The following is a 16,284-nucleotide window of genomic DNA, read 5'->3' on the forward strand; positions in this document are numbered from 1 at the left end:
AATTCATAAATGCCTGCAGTTGCATGCCTTCAATACCAAAAGCTTCTCTCCTGAAGTGCCACTGACCCTGCCTCTGTTGCCCGCCATTTGTAACTTGGATTTTGGTTTGTGACCATGTTCCAACACATCAGCAACCAGCCAGAGGAATAGATGGGTTCCTGAGTAGGATGAGACAGGGGTAAGGTGGCGTGGAGATCCCCTGCTGCACCTGTCTTCCAGGATAGTGTTAACCCCAGAATTGGGGTTCTCCTGCCTGTCTCCATCAGCTCCATCAGGATGTGGGATCTACTGATAAGGGTAACCTGTTCCCCTCACTTGCCTGGGCATTGGGTAATGTCTGAACATGGCTTTTTTTCTCACCTGGGGAGCACATTGAAGCTTTCACAATCTGAAATATTTGAACTTAAAGTAGAGCAGTTAGGCAAGATGAAGCAACCAGCAAGTGAAACTCCTGATGTAACTGTGTGTCTGGTCTCAGGGCCACAGGCAACCCCGGGCCCCAGAAATGCCAAGGCAATTCTCTCCCAGCAGGCAGCCCAAGACAAAGCTGGCTGAGTGTTATTTTCTGGAATTGCTTTCAGTTTATTCACCTCTGTTGCAATTCAGATGGGTAATCTTGGCAACTTTATGAGAGACAGGCAAACCCACAGCAACAGACTTACTTCTCCCAATGGCCCTCGCTCAGGCAGAAGCTGGGGCATGTGCAAGGGTTTGCTCAGGGCTGTAATGTGTAAGCTGTGTCTGTTTCTCTTACACCTGTGGAATTAATTGACCAGTTGTGTTTGTAATCTGCCTGATTTATACAGACAGGTAGCTGCACATGAACTTGCTTTGATTTGTACCTGTGAAATAGGGAATGCCCTGCTGTAAATTCCCTCTATCATTTCTGAATCCCTCATGGTAGAAGAGAGGAGAGAAATTATTCATGAAGCAGAAAAATATATTATTTCCTCAGCTACAGGTAAAATTATGTATTAGAACTCAGAGGAAAGGAAAAACTGCAGAGAGGTCATGGCTGCTGTGCATGTTTTGACAAATATTGCAGTTACCTATGTGCCACGGGTCTAACTTCTTATCCCATCTGCCACACAAAATAGCAACACAAAAGTGCAAGGCTAGACCTCTATTTAAAAAAAAAGAATAATCTACTAAGAAAAAAAAATAATGTGTTTGAGTTCAGGCAGCTCTGTCACTAACAACTTCATCTGCTGCCTGACAGCCTGAGTCCTGCTACTGCACCCTGTGGGCCACCAGAACTGCTCTCCCTGCCTGGGGAAATGATTGTCCTCCTGAAGGGTTCCTTTTATCCCTACTATGGCTGCTGCCCTCTCTGTGTCCTTCCCAGGCCAGCCTGCAGGCTTGGGAAGATTAGAAAGTGATGCAGGACTTGCACTTAGTCCTCACCACTGCTGGTGAGAGTCAACAGCCCTTGGAGCTTCTCAGTACTCCAGCAACAAGCGATCCATCCCTAAGGCACAGAGCAATTCTGAAGGTGCCTGAGGACACTAGAGCCCCAGCAAAGTCAACTTTCTGCAAATAATTTTTTGAAAGCCTGAGGTTTTACAGCTTATAAAATATTGTGGCTGCTGACATAGAAGTATCAGATTTGGGGTTTAGGGGCTGGAAAACCAGTTACACTGAGCTGAGAGAGATCTCAGCTTCTTCCAGCAGGAAATGGCCTTGCCATGTACAGATATATACAGCAGTAATACTCCCTCCCTTAATTACACTCTTGGCCTCCAACTGTGGTGCACACACAAGAAAATGGATAGAAGAGCATGGAAAATGGGTTCCTGAGCTTCCTCAAATATGTATTTTAGCAGAAGAATGTCTACCTAAATTGCCCCAATTCAAAGCAGAAGAGACCTCATTTAAGAGGGTGAGTGAAGACAGCAGAGTTGGAATGGGGCTATTCCCTCTTCATCTTCTATTAGCAGCCCTTTTCCCAGAAATCATAGAAGCATTTAGGTTGGAAAAGACCTTTAAGAATATTGAGTCCAACCATTAACATAACAGTGCCAGATCCACCACTAAGCTATGGCATTAAGTGCCACATAACCTAAAAACATGCCACATTTGGGGCATATTTTAGTGAAATTAATTCAGCCAACATAGGACCTCTCACTTCCAGAACAACACTAGGACCAGGGTACAGCTTTACCAATATTCCTAGATACCCTTTTGTTCCCATATTAAGAATTACATGTGTTACAGAAAAACTCTCCAAGACAGACAACCGTGATGTCCCGGGAGGACATATTAAGTGGATGAAATACACAGAGGGCAGAGATGGTTTGGAAGACACAAATGTCAGTAATGACAACAATAGAGCTGAAGAGAGAGAAATAGTAGCTGCAACACCCTGCTTATCTTTCCTGGTATATTATGTGGTTTACTCTACCCTGGTTTTCAAGCCATCCTCTGCTTGCTTTCTGGGAGTCAGAAAAGCTCAACTAACTTCCCTTTGCCTGCTCCATGTTCAAGCCAATAGCCAGTGCCATGAGAAGGACATGTCAATGTTGTCCCTGTGTCAGCCTGAAGTCCCTTGTACAGAGACTGTGACACAAGTTAGGAAGTATGAGCAGTCTCTGGAGGTTCAGAGATTTTGGAAGAATTCTAACCCATCTCCTTTCACGTGTTCAGTGGCTGAGCTGATGATGAGCTCCAGCTGACACTGGACATTCTTTGGCCATAAGGCAAGTTACATCTTCATTATCTACCCCCCCACCCATGAAACAGGACATAATACACTCCACAAATGGGGGAAACAAGATTATCACAGGCTTACAGGTTTCTAGGCTGGTGGGAACATGTCCAACACCTACTGTCACCCACACAGCACCTGCACACCAGGAGACTTTCACCTGTTACCTTTAGCATAATCTGTATTTAAGGTACAACACATCTCATATGAAAATACTCAGCTTTATTTAAGGATACAGAGTGACTGGATATCCACCCCATTCCCACAAAGTTTGTTTCAATGTTTAATTTCCATTGTGGGAACACGTTTACATTCCCCTTGTGTAAATACCTTCACCTTCAACTGTCACTTCCTCCATGTTCTTTTGCCTTTTTTATTAGAAATTTCCACTATGCTGTCAGAAATGTCCCCTATGTATGTAGGCTTCAGCCTCTTTTTGTGCTGCATCATGGCACAAGTGGAATTATGTTGCATTTCTCCACTCCTGAATTGTTCCATGGCTCTTTTCTAATCTTTTGGGGTTTTTTTTTAAACAAAACCCATTAGGATTATACACCACATTCAATACCAGCTTCATTAATGCAGTGTAATAAGATCATTACAATTTCCTACAGTTTTCTGACAGTCTTTCCCTTCAACTCACTAAAATATTTTACCAATCTTACATGCCGCATATTCCCTTCCCCCACTTTCCAGCTCCCACGCAAAACAGGGAAACACGGTGCTAACAGACCTGAAATTGTAAGCACTTAAAAGTCATGCAATATTCAGGGTGAAGGATCTTCATTTACTTCTCCCTATGCCTGCAGACCACAACACAAAGTAAGTTTCTACAGAACCCCTCCCTCAATGACCAAAATAGTGCTTTTTCCATATTTCTTTCAATTTCCCTGGTTTCCTATATGTAGCAGCAAATACTTAGCTGTGATACAGGTATCAGGATGAGTTTGGTTACTGACTACAACTGCTTACATCTGGAGACAGGAGGCTGTCTCCAGCTCAGCCTGAGTTCACACCTGGGGATTGGACTCAGGGCTTGGGATGACTCTCGCTTCAGACTGGGAAGCAAACATAGGTTTTGTGATGGAGAAAGTGAGTGAGGTAATTTTGGAAATCATTCCAGTGCATGCAATGTGAGCTAAGTGAGGTTAGGTCCAAGGCAATTCTTCACATATTCTTTGAGTTCTGCTGATGCCTGTGTTCAGAGGCTCAGCCTTCCTCCTGTGTTCTCAAGTGTCAGCAGAACTGACTGGATGAATTGACTTCTGTGCATCTGATTTGCAAGTTCCTGTTCTTCCACGTTTTATTGTGTCATTCTGTAATTACAGTGATGTAAGGACCAGGAGCCCAAGGACTGGAACAGTGGGTTTTAAAATGAGCTCATGTTGTGTCTTGTTCTGCATTGCAGAGAGAGGCATCTATGCATGGACAACAGCACGTGCACAAAAGTGTTCAAGGCTGCCTGAAGGACACTGCAAAACCAACTCAAACTGTGACATGCAGAAAATAATGACATCACTGTTATATATGATTTTGCTATTCTGGGAAGGGAATGATACAGAACCCTTCATTTTTTCAGCCTTCCCATGGCATTAGCAACATTACCCTCATTATTTATACCATGAAACTGAGCTGCCAAAAGGTAAAATTATTTCCCCAGGTTCATGCAGCAGACGTGGCTTGTGCATTCCTACTCAAAGCATTACTCTTCTGGCTAGCAGTTTCTGGGATTTCAGTGGGACTCAAGAAATCTATGCATCTGCAAAGAAGTATGTACTGTAAGGGTGGGAGGCTAAACCCCAGCTCTTATTTAAGCAGGAGAGCTCCTGAGGCACGGCTCTTCAGGCTCGTGCTACAGCATGGGACTGAGTATAGCCTTTCAGCATCCCAAGGCAGGAGCCCGACAATGTTTTTTCTCAATTCGTGCTCGCAACAGCTGTGAACGCCTCTCCCGGAAAACTTCTTTCCCCTTGGAAGATGAAATGAAACCCAGGTATCTGTGCTCTTCATCCTTCTCTCGGCGGCAGGCTCCCGTGGAAGGCTCCGAGAAGAGAGGAGCATATGCCAGCGCGGGCCTGTCCTGTCCCGCTGCAGCGCTTGTGCCCGGGAGGTGGCGACAGTCCCCTTCGGACAGCCCGCAGCCCGTGCGCCTCTCACCGCGCACCGCACACACACACACTGTAATAAAGTGTCCCTCCGCTGTGCAGCACGGTTTGAACAGTCGGGATGAAAGCAATTTCCTAGGCACTAAAGCCAGATCACCCCCAAAAAATCCCATTCATTTCAACTTCCAAATACATCCGAGGATCTCCAGATTTTAAAAGGAGAGTCCCGAAGAAGGCCAGCCTCAGGAATCTGGTCTTGAAAGCAGGACTTAAATACTCGAATCATTTAAACACTCAGCTGTATTAGAACTGATACAGATAACTTTCAAAATAGCATTTGACGTCTTTAAAAAATGCAGCTTATGAATACAAGAACCAGAATAGGCAGAGTCACATGAACACATACCGTTATGGCACATATGAAAAGAAAAAAGTGTTAACATCACTATTTAATGAATAGGAGATTAGAAGTCCTGCTATCAGACTTCTCACATTATTATTGCCATTATTATTATTATTACCATTACCATTATTATTATTATTGTTACTGTTATTATTTACCTCATATATGACACTCTGTACACACAGACCAGTTTACCCAGTGGCTATGCTTCCCATGCTTGTGCTGTATGGTTTTACACTTCTTATTTTCTATTTGGATGCTTTCTATCCTGCTCATCTTTCTTTCTGGATATTGGCCTAAAACATAATTCTTGGAAGAATTTATTTGATCCTCTACTTCTATTGATGGATAGACAAAGCATAGTTCATCAAATCGTCAAATATTGCTGCTTCTGACCACGTGCTTGCTATGTCCCAGTTCCTCCTCTCCATCTTACACAGAAATGTATATGCACATTCTGCTTTGATTTCTCTTTGATTGCTCATCTTTTAGCCTTAAGCTTTGTTCTCACTCGTGGTTTTAACCATGTTGGCAATAGCAGAACTGATGGTCCCAGAGGTGTGAATCTAAAAAATATGCTGACCCAATCCAATAACTTGCAGCTGCTGAAAAGATTAGTATGGTCCCCTCTCCAGGTTTACATTCCTGCAGCCTCATCCTTCCCAGGTCTCATGCTCATCTGACTCTGTGGGGCGCTGATTCAGCTCACTGGGTGGACAGAAAGTACCAAAGAGTAAAGTGAGTATTTTTTGGCCACTTTAACAATCTGAAAGTGTCTCAGGGAGGCGACAAATCAGGCCCAGGCAGAAGGAGAGGGGCAGGATCAGGTGCCTGCACCTAGGAGAAAGCAGGAGAGAGCAGCACTGTCTTTTTTGGCTGGAGTAAGCTATGTGTGAGACTGGCTCAGGCAGCTCATCTAGCCTTGTCCTCAGTACATCTCTTAGCTGTAAATAACAGAATTAATACTCAGTATTGTTGGCTGCTACCCTTTTATGTTTCCTCAGGCAGCAAAGGCTGGGAAATGTTTGGTTTTCTTTCACTCCAGAAAACAGAATAATCACATCCCATTACACTGAGACCCCAGAGACTGTGTTGTCCCACCAAGCTGATACAACCCAGCTAGTCACGGGACATCCTGGCAAGCACTCACAATCTTGCTCATAATTTCTTGTGTGTTTTGAGTCAAACAACAAGACCCTGAGCCAGCTCTGGAAAGCCAAACCTGCCCCGGTCCTGCAGGTGGCTGACTCCAGGTGTCTGAAGGCCAGGCTTTCCAACTCTTTCTCTTCCCTTGGCAACTGTAAAGTTGGAATTAAAATGGAGGAAACCAGCACTTTGGTTTTCAGATTTCTAAATCTGATAGTTCATGAACTGCCTACAATGAAATATTTTATTGCACTGGAAAACTGGTGCTGCCTAAATTATTAGTCATTACAGATGTTATTAATAATTTGGGTTAGCAGTGGGCTTTTAAAATCCAATTTCAGGGCTGCAAATACTAGTTCCTAAATTAAAGAATCGTACAGTTTTTGGTCACCATCTTAAACATCTTGAAGTAAAGCTGCTTCACATTCTAGAGTTGTTCAGCCTTGTGTTATACCCTCAAATGGAGAGTGACCCAGTAAGATTTTTAATAGCAATAGAGCAAGTATGCATTGAGTGTAACATTTTAGCACTGCATTTTGAAGTCAAGCACTTTGGTCAGTGAATGTGATCCTTGTGCATCTTATCCATTCAAAACTGACCTGCCTCCATTAGGTCTCCAGCTAGTCCTTGAATCGTGGGCTGAAATCTGAATCTTAAAGAGAAAGCAAAATAAAGTGGCAATTAACTTACAACATGAGGATATAGGTACGCTGATAGCCAGGATGATCCAGGCAATGTCCATCTTGCTGAGACAGATGGTTGCTCTGTGCTGGGGTTTGTCCCCCTCGGTGACATGAGAGATGTTTCCTTGCACCCCTGGTTTCCAGGTCCCGGCAGGAACCAGTCTGTTCAGGAAGTTCCCGGTGGCGGTGGAGCCCGCTGTGGAAGTGGAACTGGACAACCTCGTGGCAGGCGCTGAGGAGAGAGCACTGCCCGGCGATGTGACATTGGTCACCACGCCGTGCTGTGTTGGAGCGAGTCCCTCGGGGCCTCCTGCTGATGGGGATGAGATGCTGACATCAAAACTGGTCTGAACTGAGTGACCAGCTGCTGCTGTTGCAGATCCAGAGCCAGCAAACAGAGGGACATTTGTACTGAGATTCAAGGTTACCCAAGAGTTGTTTTTGCTCAGCATATCCCACACGCCATAGCGGGTGGGTTTAAAAGGCACCGACACTGCTTCAGGATCAGTTGATGGTCCAGCAGTTGTGGTGGCAAAATCTGCCTCCTGCACTACTACCTCGGTCCCATCCCCTCGCTCTGCTTCCCTAAGGCTTCCCGAGGTGCTGCGATGGGGAGAAGGGTCTGAGTGTGTAGTTCTTTCCAGCCCCGTTCCATTTGGATCACTGGATGCTGTGGTCTGGGACTGAAATGGGTGGTCTGTGAAAGGGCTCCTCAGGGTAGGGAAGGGAGAGTGCAGGGTTGTCTTTAGGTAAGGCTCTGACGACTCTGAGAAGTTGCCTTTGAAAACCTGGAATATTTTCCCCTTGGGGCGAGACTGTCCCGAGTACAAAGCACTCTGGTTGTATAAATGATAAGTTTCCCTCTCGCCGATGCGAGGGCCACTCTCTTGCTCTTGCCCGGTGGAAGGGGCTTTCTCCACCAGGCTGATGGGGTGGGACATGGCTTGAGCAGACGTGGGAAGGGGATCTGCCGTGTGGTGGTCTTTGTGGTGAGGTGTTGTTCCCATGGCTGTGATAGTTGTAGTGTTCATCGGGAAGCCCTGAGAGGAGGAGACAGTGGGAGACAGAACCTGAACAGAAAACACCAGCTCTTCTGTCAGTGCCAAGATCAGTAGAACACCTGAGGAAAAAACACAAAAGGAGGGTGAGATACTAGGGAGGGACCAGTGGATGGGAATGGCATGGCTTGTGTGTCTGGCAGGAAGGAATACCTTCCATGTTCTGCAGAAGGGCAGAAGAGTCGGCATCCAACTTTGTTGGCTTCTCTGTGAAAGTAGGAAGAGAAAGACAAATCTGCAGGAGCTGTGGTGACCCCATGGCCATGAGAGCGATGAGCAAGATTACAGGGAATTTCTGTGGCAAAGAGAGAGAGGAGCTTGCAGTATTGACTCATGTGAAAAAGCCATAAGCAGGTGATTTCCCTGGAGAAGCTAAAAAGCATCCTACATATCAGGGGCAGAAACAACAGACGTCCTCATTTTCATTGTGGCCAGGAGGTGTCCAGATGAATGTCCATATCATTATGGGAAACCTTAGCCTGCTCACTCCTTTGGCTGCAAAACCCTAAATTTGACTGCCTCCAGTCTTGGCTGCCATTAAGCAATCTGTTTTTTGAAAGAGCAGCTGCTTAGGCCTTGCTGAAAATTAGGTCAAGAAGGGATGGCTGGTGAGAGGGCTACCTGGGTTATACATGCTGTGCTTTACTTAGTGACTTTGGAAAATCTAGTCACTCCAAATGTCAGAAATTTACAAGAAAACACAGCTATCCCAGTCATTTCAAAAAACATTGTGATTATTGTCATCTAACATGACAGCCCTTCGCACCCATAACTGAAGTTTGGTTGTAACCTGTTCTGTGCTCACATGTGCTGTGGGGTTGGATGGTGTGAAATTTGCATCCCACCTCCCTCAGTGCTGCACATCATTTCAGGAGGTGCCAGATTCACACCGCTGGGAACATCAATTCTTTCATTTATTCCTAGTTCAGATAATGGAGGTGGGCAGCTGCAGTAGCATAAGCCTCCCCGGGATGCAGGGCTAATACGCTGTGAGTTAGTGTGACCTGCAGGGACCACATCAATCACACGTCACCATTTCCGTATGTTGAAGCTGTCGAGTGTAATGTGGATCTCTGCCCACTAGGAAGCACATGGAATAAATCTATTTTGCACAGTCCACTGAGCATCATCAGATGGCACCATTAGCACTGTGCTAGTGTGAATTTCAACCAGAAGCGTCGAGGTGAAAAATGCCACAGTCTCAACAAATCAGGGAGATGAGTTCATCAAAACTACAGGACTCCAAACTGGGTGATGATCACCTTCCAGCCAGGACTGTGAGTGCCTTCCTGTCCCCTCCTCTACCCTTCCTATCTGGCCAGCTTTGCCCATGAGTGTTGTTACACCATTTAGTTCTACACTATTTGGGAATGTCTGTTATGGGCCAAAGGAAGACAGGGACTTGGGAAAATTAAAGATCTCTGATTAGGTGTCTTCTGGCCCTGATTCTGTTCCATGTTGGGCAAATGCAAATGTGATGAAATGCGTTTATTCTGAATCCTGAGCATCGTTCACACTCATTCATGATCACTGCAATACACGTAGCAAAAACTCACCAAAGGAGCAGTGTCTGTTCCTCTTACCCACCTAAATGTTCTACTTTGATCACTAACCATCGTTTCTGAACCAGAGCAGTGCAGAGCTCTGCAACCAACAAAATTCAGCTCATCTTGCCCCCAGCAGCCTCCTGTTACTTGGAAGAGCATCCAGAAGATGAAAACACTGAGTAAATAACATGGTGAGAGCCAATTACAAGTAATGCACTTTCCACTGCCTGATGCTAAAATTAGATCCCTTTTTTTAAAATTTCTGGAATAAGTATCTCTGCCAAATAAACCATCGTCTGGGATACTGCTTCCCAGTTCCTAGCCAGCCGCAGACAATATGCTCTTAGCAGAACACCTATTCAAATTAAAACCCATGGATTCTGTACACTGAGATGCAACCAGGAGAGCAGATCGGGCTGTACCCGTGGAGCATCACTCTTGGAAACGAAAGGCGGGAGTTATCTTCACTTTTTTGGCAGCTCTTACTCTGAGGTCAAGGTCAAAGCAGATATTCTAGTGTCCATATGGCTAATATTTCATGCCAAGACAAGTTGCTGCCACAGAACAAATTCGAAGAGGAAAGGATGACGATTTATTTTGGATTTGGTGTGTGGAGATAATGTTCCAGGAAACTTTGGGCCTGCTGTTCTGAGCACACAAGATAAAGTGTGTTGGCAGATATTATGAGATACTAGATTATAATGATTGTAATGCCTGCTAGAATTTTTTTATGTTCTTTGTGTAACTACTTTCTCTCACACCTCACACACAAAAAACCATCACTATTGGATTAATGTTCTTCTCCAGGATATTCCTGAAGGAATAAAGAAGTTGTCAGCTTTTCTGCATATTGTGCCCTGGGGTTAGAAACCCTGATCTTCCGCTGAAAACCTACCTAATATCCATCTCCGCTTCCTGAAATGCTGGTAAATCTGAGGCTTGCTGCTATAAAGATTTATAGTCTTTCTGAGGCAATCTGCTGTGGTAGCAGGTCACCACACATCAGGCATGGGAAACCAGATGCATTTAGCTCGTACCTTTAGGTGGCTTGTAAAGTATGAATAAATATTTAAAGGAAATACTACATCAGAAGTAATTTATCTGACAATAAACAGTAACTCCCATGACATTTGGCCATCTCAGGTTGTGGCAGTCAGGTTTTCCTCATCTGCCACACTTGCTCTAACAGCCTCTGCAGAGCCACTGTGGTCCTATAACCTACAGCTTCTTAGGATTTTTTTTCTGCTGGTTGGATGGACCACAGTAATTCCTTCAGTAACCACTAGAGCTAATCTGTGCCCCTAAGTACTGAAAAAATACTCAGCTTTGCAGATCATTGTAAAAATAGCCAGTGCTGTATATTTAGAGAGAAACAGCTGATGATAAGGACTTCACAGTGAGTTTTGTTGGCTCTTTTAAGTAGAATTAATTTGCTGGAAAGCAAAAGTAAAGCTGGATTTGGTATTTTTAGATGCTCTGTATCATCACCCAAGCAAGCTCTGTCTGGATTTGCAGTGACTTGATTGCCTGGAACTCCCACTTACTTTTCTATCATTGAGGATATGCAAAGTCTTACAAAGTGGGGCTCTTACTGAAGTCCCTGATACTGGACTGCCCTTACTGGCAACTTTGGCTTAAGTCTAGGAAAATGATATTCTGAATTTCCCTACTAAGGCACAGGAAGCATTTGCCACAGAAATGCACTTATCCAGCACCTCTGAAGTTCCTCCCTTCTCTTCCCTCTGTCTGTGCTTCACAAATGCAGCTGCCCACGGTAGGCCAATTGTCCTCTGGTGCCTCAGCTCACCTTCAATCCCACTTCCACTGAAAGGGAGCCTTCTGGTTGCTATCAAGTTCTCCTGGCCAAATTTTGATATCGCAGGTGAGATAGCAAATGCTCTTGTTTAGTTCGAAGTGCAGAACTGCAGCCTTTGCCAAAATCCTTCATTTTTGGCTGCCTAAGACTCTTAGAGCTGATTTTACTTAGAGGATGAGACCTTTGGAGTAAGGACCGGCAGTCCTTATGATCTGCTGGCATAATAGTAATACAGACTGATGCAAGCACATTATAGCAAATAATAATACTTTCAAAGGTCAGCTCACACCATTAAACTTTTTCATAAGGGGCTGTTTCTAAGGTGCAGGAGCTCAGGGTCAGAACAGGTCAAACTGATTTGTCTTTTAAATGCTGTGTGCCAAATTCACGCTTTTGGAACCTAATTTTATGGCTACATTAAAACCATTCAACCCTAATAAGGAGGCTGATTGACCTGACATCCCTGTGGTGTGAACTGTGGTCTTGCATAGTGCACAGTGCACCAGGAAGGGCATATTAAGTACAAAATGAATTAACTCAAGGATGAAACACAGCAGAGTGACAGCAGAATGTACACAGAGGATGCTGATGTGCATTTAGCCATAAAAACTCCTTCCTGACAACATTGTACAATGGTTCAAATCTCAACGGGATCTCCCTGCAGTGCTTCTTCCCACTGTACACTCACATGAGGAGCCCAGAAATGGTGTGTACAGTTGTGTATGTGAAGGAAATTAAGCAGTTCCTTTACACCAATGTTTCAAAAGACTGTGATTTATGTCTGCAAGAAGTCTCAGAAAAGTCTGAGATTAGGAATACTTCACTTTCCTAGACTACGAAATCAAGGGTTCTACTACTTGGAAACTTCCTTGTGACCCTTTTCTTTGCACACAAGTGGCAGAACTGTGTCCCTCCTTAACAGAAAACATAAGCAATTCAGGCCTCAGCAGCTTATGCTCTCTGTTTTGTCTCAGGACCTCGGGAGGCTCCACTAGGAGCCGGTGTCCCGGCACAGGACAGCACTAAAAGCTTTCACTCAGGAGTTAACACTGCCTGGTGCTGCACGGGACACTTCATGGGCACTTCGAGAACAGCCTTTTTGCATGACATGGCAGAGCAGCCATGTGGCTGTCGAGTCAGCTCATGCGTTCAGCCTCCCTGGGGCACCCCCTTTAAACAACACAAACTTATGTAACTCCTGTTCTAAAGCCTGTGGAAAGGTTCCCAATGGCTTCAGCGAGCTTTGGATCAAGTCCTAATTGCCAGAGATACAGTGGAAACTTTTGAGCTGCACATTTACATTTTCTACAGCAAATGAACACGCACAACAAGCTCAGTCTGGTGTTTGACCCCTTCTGGCCTCTGCTACCTCAGACCTTACCGCAAGACAAACAGAGTCAGCCTGAGCAGTACTTGGCAAACATTTTTGCTCTAGGAAGTCAGGAAGAGCTTTTTGTGCAGAGACCTACTGCTGGACTCATTATTTCAGACTGCCGTGGGCAATGAAAGCAACGGGAGCTGTCCTACAAAGGACCCATTATCTACAGACCCAGGGCTTAGGTGCACATGGCCACAGTATGGGATGCTGAAGCCTCTCCGTGCTCCTGTCTTCACTTACTAATAGTGAGAGAAGATTCTGCAAAACCTCTTCAAAGCAACAATGATGTTATTGTTGTAAAAAAAAGCTTTCTTCTCAACACTAATAACTTCTCATGTGTCTCTCAACAAACCTAAAATGTTACAGGGAGCAAAATGAATCTTTAATATGTGGAAACTGTGCACAAAGTGTGTATTATTACTTCCGTTATGGTCATTTCTTTGTAGTCTGTCTAAGCAATACGATTTTCACTCACAATAAAGCAGCCTTTGTACAAACAAAGAGTTAAGCAAATTTAATCTCCATGATTGGTGGCAGAACTGAGGGAAGAAAAAGTAGGTTACTCTGCACAGAAAATTTCTCTTCCCTGACAGTCTGTCTGTCATTCCAGAAGTCCCAGATATTAACTTACAAGTTATTGTCTTTTTTCCCTGATAAGTATTAGACAGAGTGATCACCCCGAACTTCAGCACACAAGCATTTGGTAAAGTGCAGAGAATGAGACACACAGAGTAACAGCTCTGTTTGCAGTAATGCTAAACAGCATCAGCAGAAGCTCTGGAAATCACATGTACAAAAACAAATTAAGCAGCACTTGCTGACACTCCCTGTGCAACAACAGTAAGAGCAGTTATGGTTTTCATCTGGAAAGAAGCCCCAGTCCTTTAAAGATACATAAACATTGCAGACCACTGTTACAGCCTTAAAATGCACTTACACCACAGACTTTGAGAGCGTGAGCCTGAGAATCAAAATTAATTTCTGGCCCTCCAGAGAGTTAAACAATGGGTGATACAAAAAGAACAGTGTCATGCAGTCACAGAGCAAGCAGTTCCCAATTCATTCTCACACTGCACTAGAGATACACTCACAGATACTGTAGGAATAGGTGCTTTAGAAATTATTTAGATCCCCTACTCAGCTAAATGTATATGGATATCGGAGCTATTCAAGCTTGTGAAAAGGCTTACTGACAATCAGGGCAACAGTAATTACTGAGAGGAGGGTAATAAAAAGAAAAAGCCTGACTCTAGCTGTTCATTCAAGGTAAGCACTTACCTGAAAATATCATTTGGACTTGTCAGCAGACATTCTCACCTGCTCACATCACAAAGATTTGGAACCTTCATCCCTCAGTAGAAAAAGGAAAAATACATCTTCTCTCTAATGAGGCAGTTGCATGCAGGAGTTGCTGTTATTGTTGGAACTGGTTTGAAGGAATGAGGACAGAGCCAGCCCAGGCAGGCGTGTCTTGCAGAGCTGTGCAGCGAGAGGGCTCACTCCTTTATGGAGTACCTTTGCAACTGCAAGGCAAGATTACTTACTGAGCCAATCCCCCTCTCTGCCAGCAGATCGAAGGGCTGCTTGGTATTCCAGCTTGGTTTCCCATCAAGTCCAGATACAGTTTGTCTGACACGAGTCTATTCAGATGCCAGAGGATTGCTGGCAGTTCTCGTTTTCCGGGAACAAAACAGCAACAAGCGCCCCAGCTGCATGCCCTTGTGAGGCTGTTCAGTCCCTGTTTCAAGGCAGAGTGCCCTCCCTCCAGAGCAGTGCTTAGCTTTTTGTGTGTGGATAGATTTTACAGATCTATCTCCTGCTTCTGCACCTCCACCAGACTTTGCATTTATTCAATTATCTCTAGTGATATTAATATTCCTGTCAGAGGGAAATACAGGGAATGAAATAGTGATCATCCTCTCTCCTTCTCCTTCCCTGGCATCAAAATACATACTCTGTATTTTATTTCTTCACTCCTCAGTGGTGAATGGGCAATTTCAACTTGTAACCTTAAAGAAGTCCACAGATCCTGTGATTACTGAAGTCATAATCCTGCCTTCCTTCTTCCATTTTTTCCTTTTTTTTCCTGTTTCTCTCTGTCTCTTTGGCACAGCTGGGTGTCTGGAAGAACACACTGCCTGGAGGGCACAAAAATGTGCCCTGGGCAGCAAAATAACAATCCCTCAAAAGGCACAGGGAAATGTTAAGGGAGCAACAAGTTGGGGGCTTCTTGAGAGTTTTTGATTCAGAGTTCCTGTTGCATGCAAGGGTGCTGCAACAGCACAAGCAGTTTGTTACATAGGGTCCTCACAAAATTAATTCCTTATATCTTTCTAGAGAGAAAAGCCAGTTCTTTCTTCTCTCTTACTATACCAGGTGAGAACATCCTATTTTTTTCAGACTTTGGATGTAAGCATGTTGCCACCAGACTTCTTTGTTGACGCTGTGGCCAAATCCGTAAGAAATGATGTTGTGACAATAAGTTTGAGACTTGTCAGCACTAGCAGCTATGGGGACTCTGACAGTGACCCCAATGCTGATTTTTGGGGATAGAAGTCCCTATCAGGAAGAGTAGACAGGTGTATATATCACAAGCATATTTTACCCCCAGTTACACAAACTCTGTCTTCACAACCATGATAATTCCATGAAGGCTGTAGAAAAACAGAGTACAAATAATAATCTTAGATCTGCTTTGCATTTCTGTGCTTTTGTGACAATGCTCCTTTTCTCCCGTCCATTTGCAGTTCACTTTTTGCCCTTACTGTTCCCAGTCTGAAGGTTTTTCTAAAAAAAGATATTTAGTGCATTATAAAAAAAAAAATTGGTCCTTAAAAATATCAGCTTGTTTAGCAGTTTCTAGAACTCAGGGCTGATTAAGAGCTTGCTGCTGAAACAATGATTTAGCATGAAGCTGCAGCTGGTGTAACAAGAGAACCATGCCACGTATTTGAACCTTTACTGGGGGATTTGCCACATCTGTAAGTAGTAATTCACCACAGATTTCTTCCCTGTGTGCTGTCATGGATGGAAACACATGGCCCAAAACTGCAAAGACTGTCACTTGGAATTTCAGATGAAAACTCTTCATAAGGACAGAGGCTCTGTGCATTCCCTTGTCCAAAAACACATGGAACAAACCAAAAATAATTTTAAAAGCACATGAGCATTCCTTGGTCTGACAGCTCCCCCCTCACACAAAGCTTGTCCAGCCCCAGCTTTGCAAATGCACATCCCTTCCTTTCCAGCCCTGACTTGGCAGCAGTTTTTGTTGGCAGGATGCTGTTGCCAAGGGAGACAGAAAGGATGTGCAGCTGGCTTTTCTTTCACCTGCACTTAGTGCTGCTGATCCTATTTATGTTACTGCAGAACCTTTGGCTTCTGAGAGACCTACCATCAATGTCACTGGACCTTTTGAAGAGTTTTGACAATGACACAAATAGC

The 16,284-nt window shown here is 44.3% G+C and overlaps 1 protein-coding gene across 8 annotated transcripts in view; it reads right to left on the reverse strand.

Moving 5' to 3' along the window:
- The window catches only part of TMEM108 (transmembrane protein 108), a 161,977-nt gene that overhangs the window by 2,365 nt on the left and 143,328 nt on the right, over window positions 1-16,284 (reverse strand). For 6 of the 8 annotated variants that reach the window (XM_032106606.1, XM_032106597.1, XM_032106613.1 and 3 more), the window contains one exon: window positions 7,049-8,161. In XM_032106606.1, coding sequence (XP_031962497.1) covers window positions 7,049-8,161 — 1,113 coding nt within the window. Of the gene's footprint in view, window positions 1-7,048; window positions 8,162-8,252; window positions 8,395-14,118; window positions 14,584-16,284 lie in introns of those variants that run through there. The other 2 variants (XM_032106581.1, XM_032106639.1) reach the window with 2 other exon arrangements.

The sequence above is a fragment of the Corvus moneduloides genome, chromosome 1 (assembly GCF_009650955.1).
Source record: "Corvus moneduloides isolate bCorMon1 chromosome 1, bCorMon1.pri, whole genome shotgun sequence".
NCBI classification, from domain to species: Eukaryota; Metazoa; Chordata; class Aves; order Passeriformes; family Corvidae; genus Corvus; species Corvus moneduloides.